This window comes from Vipera ursinii, assembly GCF_947247035.1.
Source record: "Vipera ursinii genome assembly, chromosome: 3".
Lineage (NCBI taxonomy): Eukaryota > Metazoa > Chordata > Lepidosauria > Squamata > Viperidae > Vipera > Vipera ursinii.
In genome coordinates, this window is record NC_139516.1 from 206,866,099 (window position 1) to 206,886,103 (window position 20,005).

The 20,005-nt window shown below is 41.4% G+C and overlaps 2 protein-coding genes across 2 annotated transcripts in view; one reads left to right on the forward strand and one right to left on the reverse strand.

The window, feature by feature from the left end:
• Positions 1–20,005, reverse strand: part of COL22A1 (collagen type XXII alpha 1 chain) — a gene marked incomplete at both ends in the record, with an annotated part of 168,582 nt that overhangs the window by 55,728 nt on the left and 92,849 nt on the right. Inside the window, 10 exons of the mRNA XM_083358189.1 lie at positions 1,121–1,174; positions 1,511–1,564; positions 4,573–4,626; positions 6,421–6,474; positions 9,836–9,868; positions 11,142–11,183; positions 15,060–15,113; positions 16,736–16,798; positions 17,775–17,819; positions 18,282–18,326. Of these exons, the coding sequence (XP_083214315.1) occupies positions 1,121–1,174; positions 1,511–1,564; positions 4,573–4,626; positions 6,421–6,474; positions 9,836–9,868; positions 11,142–11,183; positions 15,060–15,113; positions 16,736–16,798; positions 17,775–17,819; positions 18,282–18,326 (498 nt within the window). The remainder of the gene's footprint in view (positions 1–1,120; positions 1,175–1,510; positions 1,565–4,572; positions 4,627–6,420; positions 6,475–9,835; positions 9,869–11,141; positions 11,184–15,059; positions 15,114–16,735; positions 16,799–17,774; positions 17,820–18,281; positions 18,327–20,005) is intronic.
• Positions 1–20,005, forward strand: part of LOC310638764 (proto-oncogene Mas-like) — a 481,088-nt gene that overhangs the window by 51,814 nt on the left and 409,269 nt on the right. The window lies entirely within an intron of this gene.

The window sequence follows — 20,005 nt, forward strand, 5'->3', positions numbered from 1 at the left end:
GAGTTTCCCGGTACTCCCATGTTACACCTTTGCTCCGCGAGCTGCATTGGTTACCAGTTGTCTTTCGGGTGAGGTTCAAGGTGTTGGTTACGATCTTTAAGGCCCTACATGGCATGGGTCCGGGTTACCTCAGGGACCACCTGCTGCCGGCATCGACTCCCCTCCGCCCTGTGCGTTCCCACAGAGAGGGCCTCCTCAGGGTGCCGCCAGTCAGGGAATGTCGACTGGTGGCCCCCAGGGGGAGGGCCTTCTCTGTGGGGGCTCCGGCTTTATGGAATCAACTGCCGGTGGAGCTCCGGATGGCACCAGACCTCCGAACTTTCCGTCGGGGCCTGAAGACCCACCTGTTCGAATTAGCTGGTCTGGCCTGATGGGGGATTAAGGGTTTTTAATTGTTTTTAATTTGTACTACTGTTTTAATCGGGCAGGGGTTTAATTCTTTTTTAATTTTTGTATTGTCCTTTTTTTATATATGCCCTGTGAACCGCCCTGAGTCCCTACCAAGGAGAAGGGCGGTATATAAATCAAATAAACTATAACTATAACTATGAATGTCAGCTGATTGCCAAGCTGTCAAAATACCCCTCACATGACTGTAGGGGATGTGGCAGTCATAACTTTGAGGATGGACATAAGTAACTTTTTTTTTCATGGTGAGACCAGCTGTAATTTGAAGACTTCCTGTACTTCCAGTCCATTGCAACCTTGTTCCTGTATTTAACTAATAAAATAGGATTCCATACTGTGCAAGACATATACAGAAAGAGGAGATGGCCAAAGACACGAGGCAGACCCGGAAGAAGATGGAGAGACAACATTATCAAATAATTGCATCAAATAACAGTGGCTGAGAATGCTAGAAGAGCAAGAAACAGAACTTTTTATCTCCCTGGACACCCAAAGCAATAAAACAGGAAGTAAACAAGAAGGGAAGAAGATGTGGACAGCAGGTCCCAAGGAAGAAGTCATGCAAGTTGTGGGCGCAGTTGATAGAGGTAAAATCCCATCCCCTTCAAAGGTGATGAATCACCAGCACAATCAGTGTGGATTTAGCTGGTGAACAAATGCACAACTGCTCTTCTTCCAAATAACTGGCTTTTCCTTGTCATTGTATACGCACCACATTCCCAGGCAAACCACGTGGGCCAGGTGGTCCTGCAGGTCCAGGGATACCCTGTTAAAATAAATCATAACCACAGGTTTGAAGAATATATTGGTGCTCATAAATTATATTTATGTAAATTTGGTCTCAAGTGTTATTTTATTTCTTCCTTTAAATCTAGTGGCCACCCGACGCCTGTGGACTCTCCCTATAAATAGGAGAAAGGGGTGGACTCTCACACAGAATCACCTTTGTGTTTTGTCTGCTAACAATATTTATTCCCTAGATTTATTCTCGGGATCAACACTGCAATGACACTGGTTCAGGTATGGAAAGGCTCTTAAATATCCCAGTGTTTGTTAAATCTTTATCTACCTGGAAAAAAATATTCTTAAGGCAGTTACTTACAATTTCTCCTGGAGGTCCAGGATGACCAACTTCCCCTTCTTCTCCTTTCAGTCCCTAAGGAAAAGAAACAAGGGTTCAGTCTAATAGATGGAAGAGTCAAAGATGCAGAAGCTGAGGAAGTCAATATAGCAAGTTGACTCCATGCCAAGATAGCGGTTGAAGGAATTTCAATAACTGAAGGAAAATAATGCTGCGCCTTGGTTTCATTCACTAAAATATAATAACACCTGAACATCAAGCTGAGATACCCAAGTCTTTATCATCTTATTTTAAAGAATTAGGACGCTGAGCTTGTCGATCAGAAGGTCGGCAGTTTGGCAGGTCGAATCCCGAGTGCCGCGTAGCAGAGTGAGCGCCTGTTACTCGTCCCAGCTTCTGCCAACCTAGCAGTTCGAAAGCACGTAAAAAAATGCAAGTAGAAAAATAGGGACCACCACAGTGGGAAGGTAACAGCGTTCCGTGCGCCTTTGGCATCTAGTCATGCCGGCCACATGACCACGGAGACGTCCTCGGACAAGCGCTGGCTCTTCGGCTTTGAAACGGAGATGAGCACCGGCCCCTAGAGTTGGAAATGACTAGCACGCATGTGCGGGGGAACCTTTACCTTTATCTTTATCTATTTGTTCAAAAGGAACAGAAGCAAAAGGAAAGGAGAACTGTTAAGGGTATTCATTCCTACTCAGCAATCTCCATAAATCAGGGGTCTTCAAACTTGGCCCTTTTATGACTCGTGGACTTCAACTCCCAGAATTCCTCAGCCGGCATGCCTGGCTGAGGAATTCTGGGAGTTGAAGTCCACAAGCAGGGGTCTTCAAACTTGGCCCTTTTATGACTCATGGACTTCAACTCCCAGAATTCCTCAGCCAGCATGCCTGGCTGAGGAATTCTGGGACTTCAAGTCCACAAGCAGGGGTCTTCAAACTTGGCCCTTTTATGACTCGTGGACTTCAACTCCCAGAATTCCTCAGCCGGCATGCCTGGCTGAGGAATTCTGGGAGTTGAAGTCCACAAGCAGGGGTCTTCAAACTTGGCCCTTTTATGACTCATGGACTTCAACTCCCAGAATTCCTCAGCCGGCATGCCTGGCTGAGGAATTCTGGGACTTCAAGTCCACAAGCAGGGGTCTTCAAACTTGGCCCTTTTATGACTCGTGGACTTCAATTCCCAGAATTCCTCAGCCGGCATGCCTGGCTGAGGAATTCTGGGAGTTCAAGTCCACAAGCAGGGGTCTTCAAACTTGGCCCTTTTATGACTCGTGGACTTCAATTCCCAGAATTCCTCAGCCGGCATGCCTGGCTGAGGAATTCTGGGAGTTCAAGTCCACAAGCAGGGGTCTTCAAACTTGGCCCTTTTATGACTCGTGGACTTCAACTCCCAGAATTCCTCAGCCGGCATGCCTGGCTGAGGAATTCTGGGAGTTGAAGTCCACAAGTCACAAAAGGGCCAAGTTTGAAGGCCCCTGACATAAATGAACTTGGAGATGTGATAACAACAAGATGAACAACAAATAAAAGTTATAATGTTGTTGGTCACAACAACCTGGCCAACAAAGGAGAAGACACAGATGATACTTTCAAACACCAGTGGCAGATCTTTTGAAAAATGAAGAAGAAATAAAGTTATATTTATGGGAGATTTTAATTACTCTGATATGTTCATAGTGATCATAACAATTATATTGCAGTTTCTATGTCCAGCAATTAATTATACTGGAAAAGCATTAAGTCTGTCACATGATCAACAATAGAATCTTAAATTCAATCAGAATGAGCGACAAATTAGAACATTTGCTTATTCTATATTCAAGTACACATGGTTAAAGTCAGTACAGATATTGTTATATTTATTCCTACTGAATTTTTTTTTAAAAAACTGAAAAGTTGAATTGATAATTAGAATTATTTGGGATTATGGAAATAATTTAGACAAATTTAATCTTAGAGTATGAGTTTGATGTATTTTTACTTATACCTATAAACAATGAATGTTTGTTTTTATATTATTTTTGAACCCATTCCATTCCAAAGCACAACAACAACAACAACAACAACAACAACAACAACAACAACAATAATAATAATAATAATAATAATAATAATAATAATAATAATAATAATAATAATGATAATGACAATGAAAGGGACCTTGGGGGTTATCTAGTCCAACCCCCTGCTCAGGCAGGAAACCCTATACTATTTCAGACAAATGGCTGTCCTGTCTCTTCTTAAAGACTTCCAGTGTTGGAGCATTCACAACTTCTGGAGACAGGTTGTTCCACTGATTGATTGTTCTAACTGTCAGAAAATTTCTCCTTAGTTCTAGGTTGCTTCTCTCCTTGGTTAGTTTTGTCCAACCATTCTGATTTCACTCCACAGATGGGAAGAGAGACAGATGGAGGAATATTAACTTATAAACCTCTTAAAGATCAATTCTGCCTGTTTATCATCTGACTTTCAAGGATACCACTGAAGTGACCAGGTCCCCTTGAAACATTGGGATGGCTATCTCCTCAGATGGCCAAGCAAGCAAATCAATACATAAAAAACAGCTCAGTTGGGATTGCCAATTCAGACAGTACAAGAGGACTTTAGGTTAGCTGTATCAATGTCTTAAGGGATGCGGTGGCTCAGTGGGTTAGGACGCTGAGCTTGTCGATCAGAAGGTCGGCAGTTTGGCGGGTCAAATCCCGAGTGCCGCATAACAGAGTGAGCACCTGTTTCTCGTCCCAGCTTCTGCCAACCTAGCAGTTCAAAAGCACATAAAAATGCAAGTAGAAAAATAGGGACCACTACGGTGGGAAGGTAACAGCGTTCCGTGCGCCTTTGGCGTCTAGTCATGTCGGCCACATGACCACGGAGACGTCCTCGGACAAGCGCTGGCTCTTCCGCTTTGAAACAGAGATGAGCACCAGCCCCTAGAATTGGAAACGACTAGCACGCATGTGCGGGGGAACCTTTACCTTTACCTTTTATCAATGTCTTAATCAGTGGTCCTATGAACAGTTTTCACCACCCTATCATATATATGAACTAGTTTAGTGGTTTCATTTTAGCTTAACTTACCGGTTGCCCTGCAGGTCCGATTGGACCGTGTTTTCCTGGAACACCTTGTTCTCCCTATAGAAAGGAAGAAGCAGAAAAAGAAACACACATAAATGATCTCAGTTTTAGGTGATTTGTTTTCCCAATGTAGTGAATCAGAATATCTTGATCTAAGAAAGAGATGTTCTTTTAGCATCAGGAAAGGTTCATTATTAAGAGCCAAATGAGGGTATTTGATCCTGGACAGAGCAGAGATAACGATTGGGGTAATCTGTGTCAGAGAAGAAACTGTTGTAGATTTTCTAGGAGTGAATTGCAATAACAGATTGTTAACAGAGGATCTTAAAGTTTAATGTTGCGGTTGTTTAACCCGTTAACACTCCCCCCCCATATATTCAATGTATGACAGGTCAATCATGTTGCAAATAGCTGTAGAAGTTTATACATTTTGGACCTGCTTTGCATAAGGGGGGAAGCTATTCCTGTTGCAATAGATTGGTCAGTGTACAAGTAGTGATAATAATATGTGTTTTTGTTGTTTAACCTTTTCAATTCACATTTTTAATGCTCTTGTCTAGATTTGTTTGGTCTTTGTTATTATTTTCCCCCTTTGGATTTTGTATCTTTTGAATAAAATAAAAATTTATGAAAGCATCAGAAGAGGAATTTTAACTTCTCCTGCACCAAAACCATTTTAAAACCTAGACAAGGGGAATATCTGAGGGACTGTCTCTCTCCACTTTTATCAGACTGCCCCATTAGATCTGGCGGAGAAGGCATGCTATGAGTTGTCCCATTCTGTGCTCAGTTCTATGACAACTCACTGTTGCCAACTCACCATGGCCAACTTACCACAGCCAACATGCTGTGGCCAACTCACCATGGGATAAGAGTTTCGCTAACATCGAAAAAATAGTGGAATAGAATCATTAAAGAAAGGATGCCAAAGGAGGGACAAAATCAAATGCGAATGACAAAAATTAAAATATTTTTAAATAATTAAATTGAATTATTGAATAGTCCCACAGTTGAGTTGTCCTGTAGCAAGTTGGCCGTGGTGAGTTGGCTGTGGTGAGTTGACCATGGCAAGTTGGCTACAAGTTGTCCCATTCCATGCTATGAGTACCATCAGCTGTAGATCTAGATTTATTGGTTCCCAGGAGATGTGCCTTCTCTGTCATGGTGCCCGCTTTATGGAACATTTTTCCCTCCAAAATCAGATTAGCTCCATCCCTTCTAATGTTTTGGAATTTCCTCAAGACCTGGTTATATGATCAGGCCAGAAGTTCACAGGTAACAGAAGATATGCTCAGACAGTTCCATTCCATTGTCACCCTCCCTTTGACTAGGGTTGGTATATTTCTTTTTATAATGTTCATTTTTATAATGTTATTATAATGTTCATTTTCATCCGGATTTTATGTTTTTATATTTATCATTCAATTCTTATAGGGCACCCAGAATCACGTTTTGTGGGATGGGCAGCTATACAAATAAATAAAATTCCAGTTCATAACATAAGACCAACACAGTTATAACATAAGACCAACAATTCACTCTGTTTATTTTCCTAACATTATCCATCTTAGTTTATTAATGTAAATGATTATTTAAAAAAACAATATTTAGAAATAGTAGATATAATACATCTATCTACTTATATACTATAGATGTATTATCCATGATATATGATACATAAATAATGCTTAAGTAGATACTGTACATAGATAGTTGGAGCAGATCTATTATCTGTTTATCTTCTACCATCTTTCTCTATATTTTTTTTGAATCACCATGCTGCCTATATTTTAACTTTCTACTCATTTGAAATGGTTTATCTGAAAAGAAAGAGTATAATAATCTGCTTACGGGTTCACCTCTTTCTCCACGATCACCTTTTTCACCTTTTGGCCCTTGTTCTCCCTGGAGTAAAACAGAAAAAAAGAAATAATGGTATGTTGGTTTAGATAAAGAGTGATAGAACTGCTAAACACGACAGCCCCCATTACAGCAGAATGACCTGGCTCCTATCTGTGAAGAGATAGAAATTCATTAGCAAGTCCATTCCAACTGCAGAATTGATTCTTCTGTTCCAAAGGTGACACTCATATTAATTAAATGGCCACAGGCAACTTTGCAGGAACATGGTCTGATTCCACATTTTGCAAGAGTAGTTAAAAATAAAGTCTCTCTAGAGTCAAGCTTGACTTGTAGTGACTTCATAGGCTATGATGGAATGTGCAACTAAAAGAGAAGAGATGAGGGAAAGTCAACAGTAGCCATACCTTAGAAACTTTCAGGATATATTTGTTAGGTTAGAAGGTTATAGCTTTAGTCTGGCAAGATTTTGTCTATAAACAAAGAACTGGCCTTTAGTACAGGGGTCCCCAACCCCCGGTCCGTGGACTGGTACTGATCTGTGGCATGCCAGCAACCGGTCCACACAAACAAGAAAACCCCCATCCGTGGGATGCAGGCAGCACACAAAACCACACCTTCTCGGGTCCGTGGAAAAACCTCTCTCCACAGAACCGGTCCCTGGTGCCCAAAAGGTTAGGGACCTCTGCTTTAGTAGATCTCAAGATATCATCTCCGGGACTCAGGCCTGACATGGACAACTCCTGTAGTTTTCTTAGCAACCCTATAGAAGTAGCTTGGCATTGTCATTTTTTTCAGAGTACAGCTGATAAAGTTCTATTACGTCCCCAAATTAAACATCATCAAGTTCTGGAAAACTTCCATCTCTGACTCTCAAATTCTCAAAAAGTCCATGAATATTGTGCAATTTTCCCCCCAGTGGAAAAGTACTACAAAACACAAATTCTATGGAGGAAAATATGCTGTGGCAGAAATCTACCCCTCAGAAAGAGGGTGGATGAACAGGGAACACTTATTCTCTTGTTTTAAAGGGTTTTGCAAAATTTAAATATCTTTGTAAAGTACAGGTAGTCCTCAACTTACAACAGCTCGTTTAGTGAGTATTCAAAGTTGCAACAATGCTGAAAAAAATGGTTTATGATCATTTTCATGCTTATGACCACTGCAACATTCCTGTGGTCACATGATCAAAATTCTGACGCTTGACAATTGACTCATATTTATGACGATGGCAGTGTCCCGGGTTCATGTGATCCCCTTTTGTGACCTTCTGACAAGCAAAGTCAATGGGGAAGCCAGATTCACTTAACAACCATATTAGTAACTTAATGTAGTGATTCACTTAACAACTATGGCAAGAAAGGTCGTAAATGGGGCAAAGCTCTTACTTAGCAACGTAAGTGTGGCTATAAGTTGAGGACTACTTGTAACATGACTGCATCAATTCAATTAATTTTCAATTTATTGCTGTCATAAACCAATACAGATAATCAACAAGATAAACTTTAAGACAGAGTTAAAGAAGATTATTTTTTATGAAGAACATCTGCTGTCCTCTTCTGGTCTAGAGGAACATGACAGGGAAATGTGAACTCTCTGATTTAAGGCAAACTATTTGAACTGTCTTTAATTTACTAACAGCTTCTTCTGATTGCTCACTTGGGAAAATATTAACAACACTTGTGCAAGTTTATAATCCCTTCTTTAAGCACAAAGTTGCCTAAAGTGCAATATTTTGTAATAATTAGATTAAGGAAAAGGATTATACCAGGTAAGGATAAAAAGGAAGCTCTTATTGTTGTAGAAACTAAGATAGGAAGTTAATCTTGGGAAGCAGCCTGATATTCTCTGCCTTCAATTGTTTTTCTTTGCTTGTTTTGAAATATTTTAAGACAGATTGGAAAGAAGATTGGAAAAGCATGGATATTCCACCTGTTAAAATTGAGGGAACAAGAAATAATTGGATTTGCTAACCCAGACAAAATTTCCTTTCTTATATCGTACAGAATGATGATGACGTAATCAACAGAATTAATCCTTCTTTGTAGGTCAACTTGTTTTCAGCAAATGACCTAAAATTACAGAGGGAAAATTGCACTGGATTTCAGTTCAGATCTATCATGGGCAATATGAAATCTTGTTCCCATAGGCCAACTGATAATAGAATAGAATAGAATAGAATAGAATAGAATAGAATAGAATAGAATAGAATAGAATAGAATAGAATAGAATAGAATAGAATAGAATAGATGGAGTGGAATGGAAATAGAATAGAATAGAATAGAATAGAATAGAATAGAATAGAATAGAATAGAATAGAATAGAATAGAATAGAATAGAATAGAATAGAATAGAATAGAATAGAATAGAATAGAATAGAATAGAACTCTGGAGGTCATCTAGTCCAACTCCCTACTCAGGCAGGAAACCCTATACTATTTCAGACAGGTGATTGTCTAGCCTCTTCTTAAAAATCTCCAGTGATGGAGCACCCACAATTCCTGGAGGCAAGCTGATCCACTGGTTAATTGTCCTCGCTGTTAGGAAGTTTCTCCTTGATTCCAGGTTGCTTCTCTCTCTGGTCAGTTTCCAACCATTGTTTCCCGTCCTGCCCACTGATGCTTTGGAAAATAGTTTGACCCCCCTCTTTTTTGTGGCAGTCCCTCAAATATTGGAATACCGCTATCATGTCACCCGTTTCTTCTTTTTCTTTAGACTAGCCAACCCAAGTCCTGCAGCCATTCTTCATATGTTTTAGTCTCCAGGCCTTGGATCATTTTAGTTGCATTTCTCTGGACTTTTTCCAAGGTCTCAACATCTTTTTTTGTAGTATGGTGACCAAAATTGGTTACAGTATTCCAAGTGTGGTCTTACTAAGGCGTTATAAAGCGGTACTAATACTTCACATAATCTTGCTTCTATGCCTCTGTTTATACAACCCAGGATTGTATTAGCTTTTTTGGCTGCTGCTGCACATTGCTGGCTCATAGTCAAGTGATCGTCCACTAGGATTCCAAGGTCCCTCTCACAGTTGCTGTTTTTGAGCTAGGTCTTGCCTAATGCTAAAGTAGAGATGGAACATGGAGATTTTATTCTGATGTCCAAGTTAGGTGGACATCCATACCATCTCTGGCCATTCCAGTGGTTCATTTTATCCAGTTGAAGATCTGATGTTGTAAGATCCCAGATTCCCATGACTTTTTGGCTTCCATGGATATTTGCTGGATCTTCCTTCCCATTGTAAGAAGGAACTGCAGGATTCTCATCAGCCTCTGTTCTTTATGTATATCTTTTTGAAAAGTACATTTATATGAAATTCCATGCCTTAATGTTTAATACAGTTTCCCTTTTAAGCATGTTAAATACTGTATAAGCATAGGATGTCAAAGAATTTGAAATTACTTACAGGAATACTAGGCCTTGGTGTAAATGAGGTAACCTAGAGTGCAAACAATGGAAATAAGAGGTTTCAGTATCAAACTTCATAAAATAATAACAGCAAGAACATAAGGGTGATTGCATTACGGTGATAAATACATGGTAAGGCTCCTTTTTTATTATTGCTTCAAAATAGTTCAAAAACATAACATATCCCAAAGGCAATGGAAACTCATCATACGAATGCTCTAAGTGTGGGTCTCCAAATGTGCTGATTCTCAATGTTCAGCATCACTTGGGCCATAAAACTTGTGACTCAGTAACTCCATGGAAGGCTACACAAAAGCTTGCAACACAAAGCAAAAATTTTGTAGGAGTATATATATATATATATATATATATACACATAGATACATTAATAACAATACCAATAACAATAATAATAATAATAATAATAATAATAATAATAATAATAATAATAATAATAATAATAATAATAATAATAATAATAATAAAGTTGGAAGTGACCTTGGAGGTCATCTAGTCCAACCCCCTGCTCAGGCAGGAAATCCTATACCATTTCAGGCAAATGGCTGTCCAGTCTCTTCTTAAAAACCTCCAGTGTTGGAGCATTCACCACCTCTGGAGGCAGGTTGTTCCACTGGTTAATTGTTCAATTGTTCTAACTGTCAGGAAGTGTCATATATATATATATATATGTGTGTGTGTGTGTGTGTGTGTGTGTGTGTGTGTGTGTTTGTGTGTGTGTGTGTGTTTGTGTGTAGGTCTTGGCATATTCGGGTCTTTTCCCATGTAAGATTGAGGGTGTCTTGGCGACGTTTCGATGAGGTCCCACTCATCATCTTCAGGCTGGTGTCTTCGGCTTCGTGCTTGTGCGAGCAAAGCATGATCAGAGCTGCCGTCTCTCTATAAATATTGGTGTGTGTGTGTGGGGTGCTGGCTTTGTTGCTGTAAGCGGGTTGGTTGGCTGTGTTGTTACATGTTGATTGGTTGATGGGGTTATTATTGTTTATAACAACATATTAAATAACAGAATAAACTTTGCTTTTCAGAAACATAGGTTTACTTTTTCCACCCATATGTCCTCATTCCATTTATAATCCTTACAGGGTTTTTTTCCCTTAAGGTAAAGACACTTCAAGTTCTACTTGCAATGATTTCATGGACTGAACAGACAGACAGACATGGTGGATAGTCTATAGTGGTGGGATTACCCCACCAGGAAATAATGGGATCTAATCTTGCTTAGCTGATTGAAATCAGCCAGGTGTAATTAGTTGTCCTTGCAGCTTTTTAAATGCAGTTCTACTTACTTTTCCAGGTTGGCCTGGCAGACCAGGAGCACCAATTTCACCCTAGGAAGGAAGGAAGGAAGGAGGGAGAAAGATATAGAGAAGGAAGAGAGGAAGGATTAAAGAAAGAAACGGAGAAGCCAGTCTTGAATCTGAATTTATTAAACGTAAAACTATGGTATACAACTTCATCTTCCAATAAGGCAGACATGTCAAACACAAGGCCTGGGGGCCAGATCCGGCCCGCGAAGTGGTTTCATGCGGCCCGCGAAGCCATCCTGGAAACAGGGAACAGCCCCCACTGACTTGGCCCTGGCCCAGAGACCCTCCTTCTGCCAGAGACCCTCAGATCTGTCCCACTCCTGCCCAGGCCCCCATAGGCACCCTTGATGTGAACGATGTAGAGCTGGCCATGCCCACCCAGTAGGCCATATGCACTCTAACCACGCCCACCCAGTAGGCCACGCCCACCCAGGCCATACCCACCCGGCGCAATGCTGATGCGGCCCTCAATGAAATTGAGTTTGACACCCCTGCAATAAGGGGAGGATGTGCCATAAATCTAATAAATATTCATGACATATTTATATTGCTACATTCCATAAGTATTCATTGAATTGATGGTATGCAATTAAAATAGACATGATAAAAGATTTTTTTATTTTTATTTTTTGGCAGTTGTAGACAATGGTTTCTCTTCGAATAGGAAGTTTTAATTAGACCAGTGCAGGGTAAAAATAAGGTGTGTTTTTTTTCCCTGCCAATCTCCTGACCTTCACCCTAAATATCACCCTAAATCTTATTCCTTTTAACCTCCCCAAAAGTGACTCTGATCTAATTGTATCAGCTCCCAAGCGTATTGGTTTAGTGATCAGATGAAAAAGAATGTAGAGTTGACCTTGGGGATTAGGGAAGGAACAAATGGTCCACTAAGGGGGGGGAGGGGTGGACTTAAAGGGAAGACTACTCATCCTGGAAAAAGAGCAAAATGTGATAAAGCAACCCCAAAATAATCCCACTTTAATTCTGTGCGGCGTATGCTTAGACAGAGATAGGCCTACTGTAGTTAAGCTTTCAAGATTCTTTTGTTCTACCTTAAAGCGCTTCTTCCAGTTCAGCCCGTTTCTTGACTTGGCTGACACCAGCCTAGGTCATGTCTTCTGCTTTAGATGGTTCCAAGATGGCTGTTGTTAGCCTTTTGAGGCAATCCGTAAGTACTATCACTACCCTTGTTGTAAGGTTACATTAACAGAATCTTGCAAGTGTGAAACCACAGTCCTCCCACCCTAGGACCTTTGCGTCCTAGGGAACTAGGGATGATCCCTTGTGGAACAGAATAGAATAACAGCGTTAAAAGAGAGGTTGTAGGTCTTCTAGTCCAATCCTCTGGCTATGCAGGAGTCTCTACACCATTTCTGACATTCTTGAAAGCTTCCAGTGATGAAGCACCAACAACATCCAAAGGCAGTCTGTTCCATTGGTTGATTGTTCTCACTGTCAGGAGATTTCTCCTTATTTCCAGGTTGAATCTCTCCTTGATCAGTTTCCATCCGTTATTTCTTGTCTGGCCTTCAGGTGCTTTGGACAATAGGTTGACCCTCCACCTTTCTGTGACAGCCCCTCAAATATTGGAACACTGCAATCATGTCTCCCCTGGTCCTTCTCTTCACTAGACTAGCCATGCCCAGTTCCTGCAACTGTTCTTCATATGTTTTAGCCTCCAGTCTCCCGATCATCCTTGTTGCTCTTCTCTGCCCTCTTTCTAGAGTCTCAACATCTTTTTTTATAGTGTGGAGACCAAAATTGATTGCAGTATTCTAGGTGTGGTCTTACTAAGGCTTTACAAAGGGGTATTACTGCCTCACGTGATCTTAACTGAATCCTTCTGTTAATGCAACTTTCCATGGTCCAATTCCTTTTACAAGCTGAGATGTCTCTTATCTCTCCATTGCCCCGGTGGCAGCTCTTCTTCCTCCTGTCTCCCATGGATATTCTCACAGGCCGTTGCAATAACTCAAGAATGCCCAGGGAAGCCTCCATGGAGGAGTCCAAAAGATGGCAGTCACAACTGCACAATGGGAGTCTTGCATGTGTCTACCATCTTGAAATTTGACCCCCTGTCTTGTGTGCATCATTCCCACATTCAGCTCTGTTTTCCCAAGATAGATCATAAGGAATGTTTTCAAGTTTTGAAGGTAGGCAAGCCCTGACTGAATCCACAACAAGCCTTTCACTGTTATTATTAGTAGAAAAAGAGACATGTCTCCCTTGCTTATGCCACTCAATCTTTCTCCTCTTTCTCCTTTGCTCTGATTGTTATTATTATTTCCACTTCAAAGATGTATGATCTCCAAAGAGCAATACACCTGACTCAGCTGGATGCTTGATCATTTTGCTTTAGTTGATTGACACCCTCCATGCTCTGTTGGATAGCCTCCTTTTTCTGATTTTTCCTTATTTCAAAATTAAGATGTAACTGAAATAATCAGGGGTCTCATTTCAAAAGGAAATATGCTTCATTATATATATATAATATATAATGCCGCGTCCCTATATATATATATATATATATATATATATATATATATATATATATATACGCGGTGGCTCAGTGGGTTAGGACGCTGAGCTTGTCGATCAGAAGGTCGGCAGTTTGGCGGGTCGAATCCCGAGTGCCGCGTAGCAGAGTGAGCGCCTGCTACTCGTCCCAGCTTCTGCCCACCTAGCAGTTCGAAAGCACGTAAAAATGCAAGTAGAAAAATAGGGACCACTCCGGTGGGAAGGTAACAGCGTTCCGTGCGCCTTTGGCGTCTAGTCATGCCGGCCACATGACCACGGAGACGTCCTCGGACAAGCACTGGCTCTTCGGCTTTGAAACGGAGATGAGCACCGGCCCCTAGAGTTGGAAACGACTAGCACGCATGTGCGGGGGAACCTTTACCTTTACCATATATATATATATATATATATATATATATATATATATATATATATATATATATATATATATATATATATATATATATATATATATATATATATATATATATATATAAAGGTAAAGGTTCCCCCGCACATGCGTGCTAGTCGTTTCCAACTCTAGGGGCCGGTGCTCATCTCCGTTTCATAGCCGAAGAGCCAGCGCTTGTCCGAGGACGTCTCCGTGGTCATGTGGCCGGCATGACTAGACGCCAAAGGCGCACGGAACGCTGTTACCTTCCCACCGTAGCGGTCCCTATTTTTCTACTTGCATTTTTACGTGCTTTCGAACTGCTAGGTGGGCAGAAGCTGGGACGAGTAACAGGCGCTCACTCTGCTACGCGGCACTCGGGATTCGACCCGCCAAACTGCCGACCTTCCGATCGACAAGCTCAGCGTCCTAACCCACTGAGCCACCGCGTCCCATATATATATATATATATATATATATATATATATATATATATATATATATATATATATATATATATATATATATATATATATATACAGAAATGCAGACATCTGTGCATACTATGTGTATATGTAGGTCTCTTTCTTTCTTTCTTTCTTTCTTTCTTTCTTTCTTTCTTTCTTTCTCTTTCTTTCTTTCTTTCTTTCTTTCTTTCTTTCTTTCTTTCTTTCTTTCTTTTTCTTTTCTCCAAATTTCTACACTGCACATCTCATTATCCACATGATTTCATTAATCTGAACTTTAAAATGGGAGGAAAATACTCTTCCTTATCTTTCTTTGATTGACAGTTCTAATGTCCCATCACAGCATAAACTTGGGAATATTTATTTTATAGTCTATCTAGTGTGCTCAATGCAGCTAATAATCCTATAAGCATATATGGTCTGTTATAGGTCATACAGAAACAATGATGTGACCTACAAAACAAATGGATTTGTCCGTGTACATATAAACCATAGAAATTCATCAGTTATCTGGTAACTTACCTTTTCTCCTCTCTCACCTTTGAAGCCAGTGAGCCCAGCTCTTCCTTTTTCACCCTGTAAACACAAATAACCCAAGAGCTTGTGTGATGATCCTTGGTGATCCTTGCAGCAGGTTGTGATCACTTCACATGACCCTGGGACACTGTGACCGTCATAAATATGAATCAGTTGCCAAGCATCTGAATGTAGATCACAAGACCCTGGAGATGCTGCAGCATTCCAGCTGATCGGCGCTTCTTCTGGGCTCAGCAGAAATGCCAGGAACAGCGCTGAGCTCCAGCTGGAGCCTGGCACTGATTCTGGCACTTCCACTGAGTCCTGACAACCCAAAGAAGCACTGATCTTGGCGCTTCTACTCAGCCCTGACAGCCCTGCAGCTCCAGCCATCACTTGCTCAGGCTTGTGCAGTGCTGCCACCGGTTCAGCTCATTCCTGTCCCCCACTACCACTTTTCTAGGATGGTCGCGTACCACCTGCCAGGTATCAATGTACCACAGGTGGTACCCGTACCACTGGTTGAAAAGTCCTGCTATACTATATCCTAACTGCTGCACCTCTACAGTGGAGCGATCCTTCTCAGATTATTCCCCTTGCCACCCGTGGCAAGCTTAATTAATAAGATTTCACTGCCTTTCTAAATCCAAATTATGTTAAGGCATGTGAAACTTTGGGGGCAATGCTGTTCCAGGGACAGCGCACAACAATCCAAAAGGTTCTGTAGATGATATTCTTTATGAAAGTCAAACTCTGTCTTTCTCACCAAGTTGGGTGAACAGAAATGTCCCGCTGTCAAAAAAAAAAAAGTCCAGTAGATCCTTACAGCATGAACCATGAAAGGTTTGAAAATGACAACCACCATCTTAAAGCAGCACCTCATCCCCTATGATGTGTCTCTCAAACACAGGGTTAAAAAAACATGTAAAAAGCAACAAATTGCAGTAAAAGAGAGGTTAACAAAGAGACAGATCACTTCCTTGTGGGAAAGTCTAGAACAGACCTCAGCATTTTATAGCCCACAGGCCACCTCTGCCCTCAGCGTAGACGGTGGTCAGGTATGGGACAGCAGGACAGTGGGGCAGTAGGAGGTGGGTTGGTGATGGAGGCCCTCCATAGCAGCCCCCATTTCATATGTGGCTCCTTGGGAAAATTAATTGCCCACCCCTGGTCTAGACGTTTGACAGATCCAACTGTTCTTCAAGTAGAAGTTTCCGTTCTTTTATGAATCAAAAGAATAATAAGAAAGGCTGAGCGCCAAAGAATGGAGGCCTTTGAACTATGGTGCTGGAGAAGACTCCTGCGAGTCCCTTGGACTGCCAGGCAATCAAACCGGTCAGTCCTAGAGGAGATCAACCCTGACTGCTCTTTAGAAGGCCAGATCCTGAAGTTGAAACTCAAATACTTTGGCCATCTAAGGAGAAGGAAAGACTCACTGGAGAAGAGTCTAATCCTGGGAAAGATTGAGGGCAAGAGAAGAAGGGGACAACAGAGAATGAGGTGGCTGGATGGAGTCACTGAAGCAGCAGGCATGAGCTTAAAGGGACTCCAGAAGATGGTAGAGAACAGGAAGGCCTGGAGGAACGTGGTCCATGGGGTCATGATGGGTTGGACACGACTTCACAACTAACAACAACTAACATGAATCAAACAAAAATGGGTAGGCATCCTGAATTACATACCTGGTTCCCTTTTTCTCCTCTTGGACCAGGCAAACCAGGTGGGCCTGGAAGACCAGATTCACCCTAAAAAAAATATACTATTCTTAGAGTTGTAGAAAATTCAGCTGCAAGGAATTTGATTTGAAATTTCAGTTTCATTGCCCCTTCTGAATGTAACCATTTGAGAGTTTTATTACTCCACGGATTTAATGCAGCTGAACTGATTCAGTGATTTGACAAACTTCTTCCAAGGTTTTTGTTTCGTTTTTAACATCTAATAGGAGTCGCATAAATATTCTTTTGAGGCCCTATGCATGTATCCTCTTAATCTTTCCGACTGAGATTGCTGCTAACACTGCTGTAGAGACACTGTTGACTGCTGGGTGTTTTAGGAAGGATTTTTTGCTTCAATAAAATGAGCACTTAGAAACAGTGCCATAAGTGAGGAGTAGTGATTACAGTTGTAGGACTAAGCCAGGGGTAGGTAACCTTGGGTCTTTTATGACTTGTGGACTTCAACTCCCAGAATTCTTGAGCCAGCATGGCTCAGCTTGGAAACCTCTCCCTTTCCCCTCAGCATGGCTGGCTCAGGAATTCTGGGAGTCGAAGTCCACCAGTCATAAAGTGGCCTAGGCCTAGGCCAGGGGTAGGCAAACTTGGCTCTTTTATGACTGGTGGACTTCAACTCCCAGAATTCCTGAGCCAGTGTGGCTCAGCTTGGAAACCTTTCCCTTTCCCCTCAGCATGGCTGGCTCAGGAATTCTGGGAGTTGAAGTCCACCAGTCATAAAAGACCCAAGGTTGCCTATGCCTGGACTAAGCCACGGAAAATCCAGGTTGTCCACCTTGCCCCATCACAATTTCAAGGAGAACTTTGAGCCACTCACTCCCTGTCAGTTCATCCTTTTCCACAGAGTGTTACTGTGATTATATAATGAAGCAAGATTTCCATGTGAGCTGCCTTCAGCATTCAGAAGCGAAGGAGTTACAATATAAATCGAACAAATAAACAACAAATTAACCTTATAGACTTAGACTACTTTGGCATGAACAATACTTACCCTCTCCCCCACTATGCCGGGGGGTCCAGAGGGGCCTGATTCACCCTGAAAAATAGAAAAAATAGCAAGTTTCCCAGGGCTTTTGTCTTATTTTCTAAACTTTTATATATCTATCTCTAAAACTAATGTATGAACAAGAAAGCAGAATTCCCTTTAGTTATTTTTTTTTTTTGCTCCAGTGAAGGAAGAACCTATTGCAAACATTTCAATCTCTTTCAAACAAGGATTTGTGAAGAATGCTATGCATGTATTTATTAAGCACATAGAAAAATGTATTATATTATGCCATTAAATGTTATTGATAGTTATTTAAGTCATTCTTGCCTGCTCGAAAATGTTTATTTTCTGGGTGACTTACAATACAACAGAAACATAAATATAAAACCATTAAGATTAATATGAATCAGATCTTCTTTCCTACCCCAGCAGCCAGCTCCAGTATTTATTCACTTTTAGTTATTTACAATATTTCTCATATTTTATTAAGAAATGAATTTTTTTCCCAACCTTGGAGCCTGCTTCACCAGCTTCTCCCCTTTCCCCTTGTTCTCCCTGTAAAAAAATCATAGAAGAAACTTTAGCCAAAAAAAAACACAATATGAAATACAATTGTTGAATAAGGACAGAATTAAATGTTTCAAAGAACAATTGGGGGTTACTGAAAACTGCTTCCTCACATTTTCCGTTTATCAGTTCTAGTTGTTCCTTCTAAGTAAATGAAGAATCATAAATTTTGATTTATTAAATTCAAGTACAAAAAAGGGTGAAAGAATGGTGGCTGACGTGTTTTACACAGGGCTTTTTTTCTCATAGAACGCTCAGAACGGAGTTCCGGCACCTTTTTCGGATGGAACCTTGTAGGGTAGGCAAGGCGGGTTGTATGAAATGTGTGAGTTCCGGCACATTTTTCTTTTACAAAAAAAGCACTGGTTTTACACATGCAAATATGGAGGCTACCTTATTTGTGCAAGGAAATTTTGCAACTGAGACAAAAGCTCCTGGAAAACCTCTATATCTGATGTCCTGCATTGTAGCTTCACCGTAGATGGAGACTGCAGCCAAGAAATTAAAAGACGCTTGCTCCTGGGGAGGAAAGCCATGGCAAATCTAGACAGCACACTAAAAAGCAGAGACATCACCCGGCCAACAATAGTGCATATAGTCAAGGCTGTGGTCTTCCCAGTTGCAATGTATGGCAGTGAAAGTTGGACGATAAAAAAGGCTGAGCGCCAAAGAATTGAGGCCTTTGAACTGTGGTGCTGGAGAAGACTCCTGCGAGTCCCTTGGACTGCAAGCTGTTCAAACCGGTCAGTCCTAGAGGAGATCAACCCTGACTGCTCTTTAGAAGGCCAGATCCTGAAGTTGAAACTCAAAAACTTTGGCCACCTAATGAGGACTCAGTGGAGAAAAGCCTCATGCTGGGAAAGGTTGAAGGCAAGCGAAGAAGGGGACGACAGAGAATGAGGTGGCTGGATGGAGTCACTGAAGCAGAAGGCGTGAGCTTAAATGGATTCCAGAAGATGGTAGAGGACAGGAAGGCCTGGAGGAATGTTGTCCATGGGGTCGCGATGGGTCGGATACGACTTCGCAGCTAACAACATTGTAGCTTCCAGATATTTAAACACATATTATGGCTTCTGATTTTTTTTTCCTTTTCCAATATGCTTAGTTTGGAATCAATAAGCCACGACATTTCAGCCACTAGCCACTGAGTTTAGCCAGAAATTCATCATGAATCCTAGTACTAAGTATTTGTATTTGTATTTGTATTTGTATTTATTGGATTTTTATACCGCCCTTCTCCCGAAGGACTCAGGGCGGTGAACAGGGCATATGAATAGAGATACAAAAGTTAAAAAAAAGATTAAATAAATTGCCCAATTAAAACAATATAAAAACCCATAAAAACCCAGACATTCCCCCATCAGGCCAGGCCAGCTTGTTCGAATAAATGGGTCTTTAACCCGCGCCGGAAGGAGCGGAGATCCGGTGCCATCCGGAGCTCCACCGGCAGTTGGTTCCATAAAGCCGGGGCGCCCACAGAGAAGGCCCTCCCCCTAGGGGCCGCCAGCCGACATTCTTCGACCGGAGGCACCCTGAGGAGGCCCTCTCTGTGGGAACGCACGGGGAGGAGGGGAGTTGACGCCGGCAGCAGGTGGTCCCCGAGGTATTCCGGACCCATGCCATGTAAGGACTTAAAAACCATTACCAAAACCTTGAACCTCACCCGG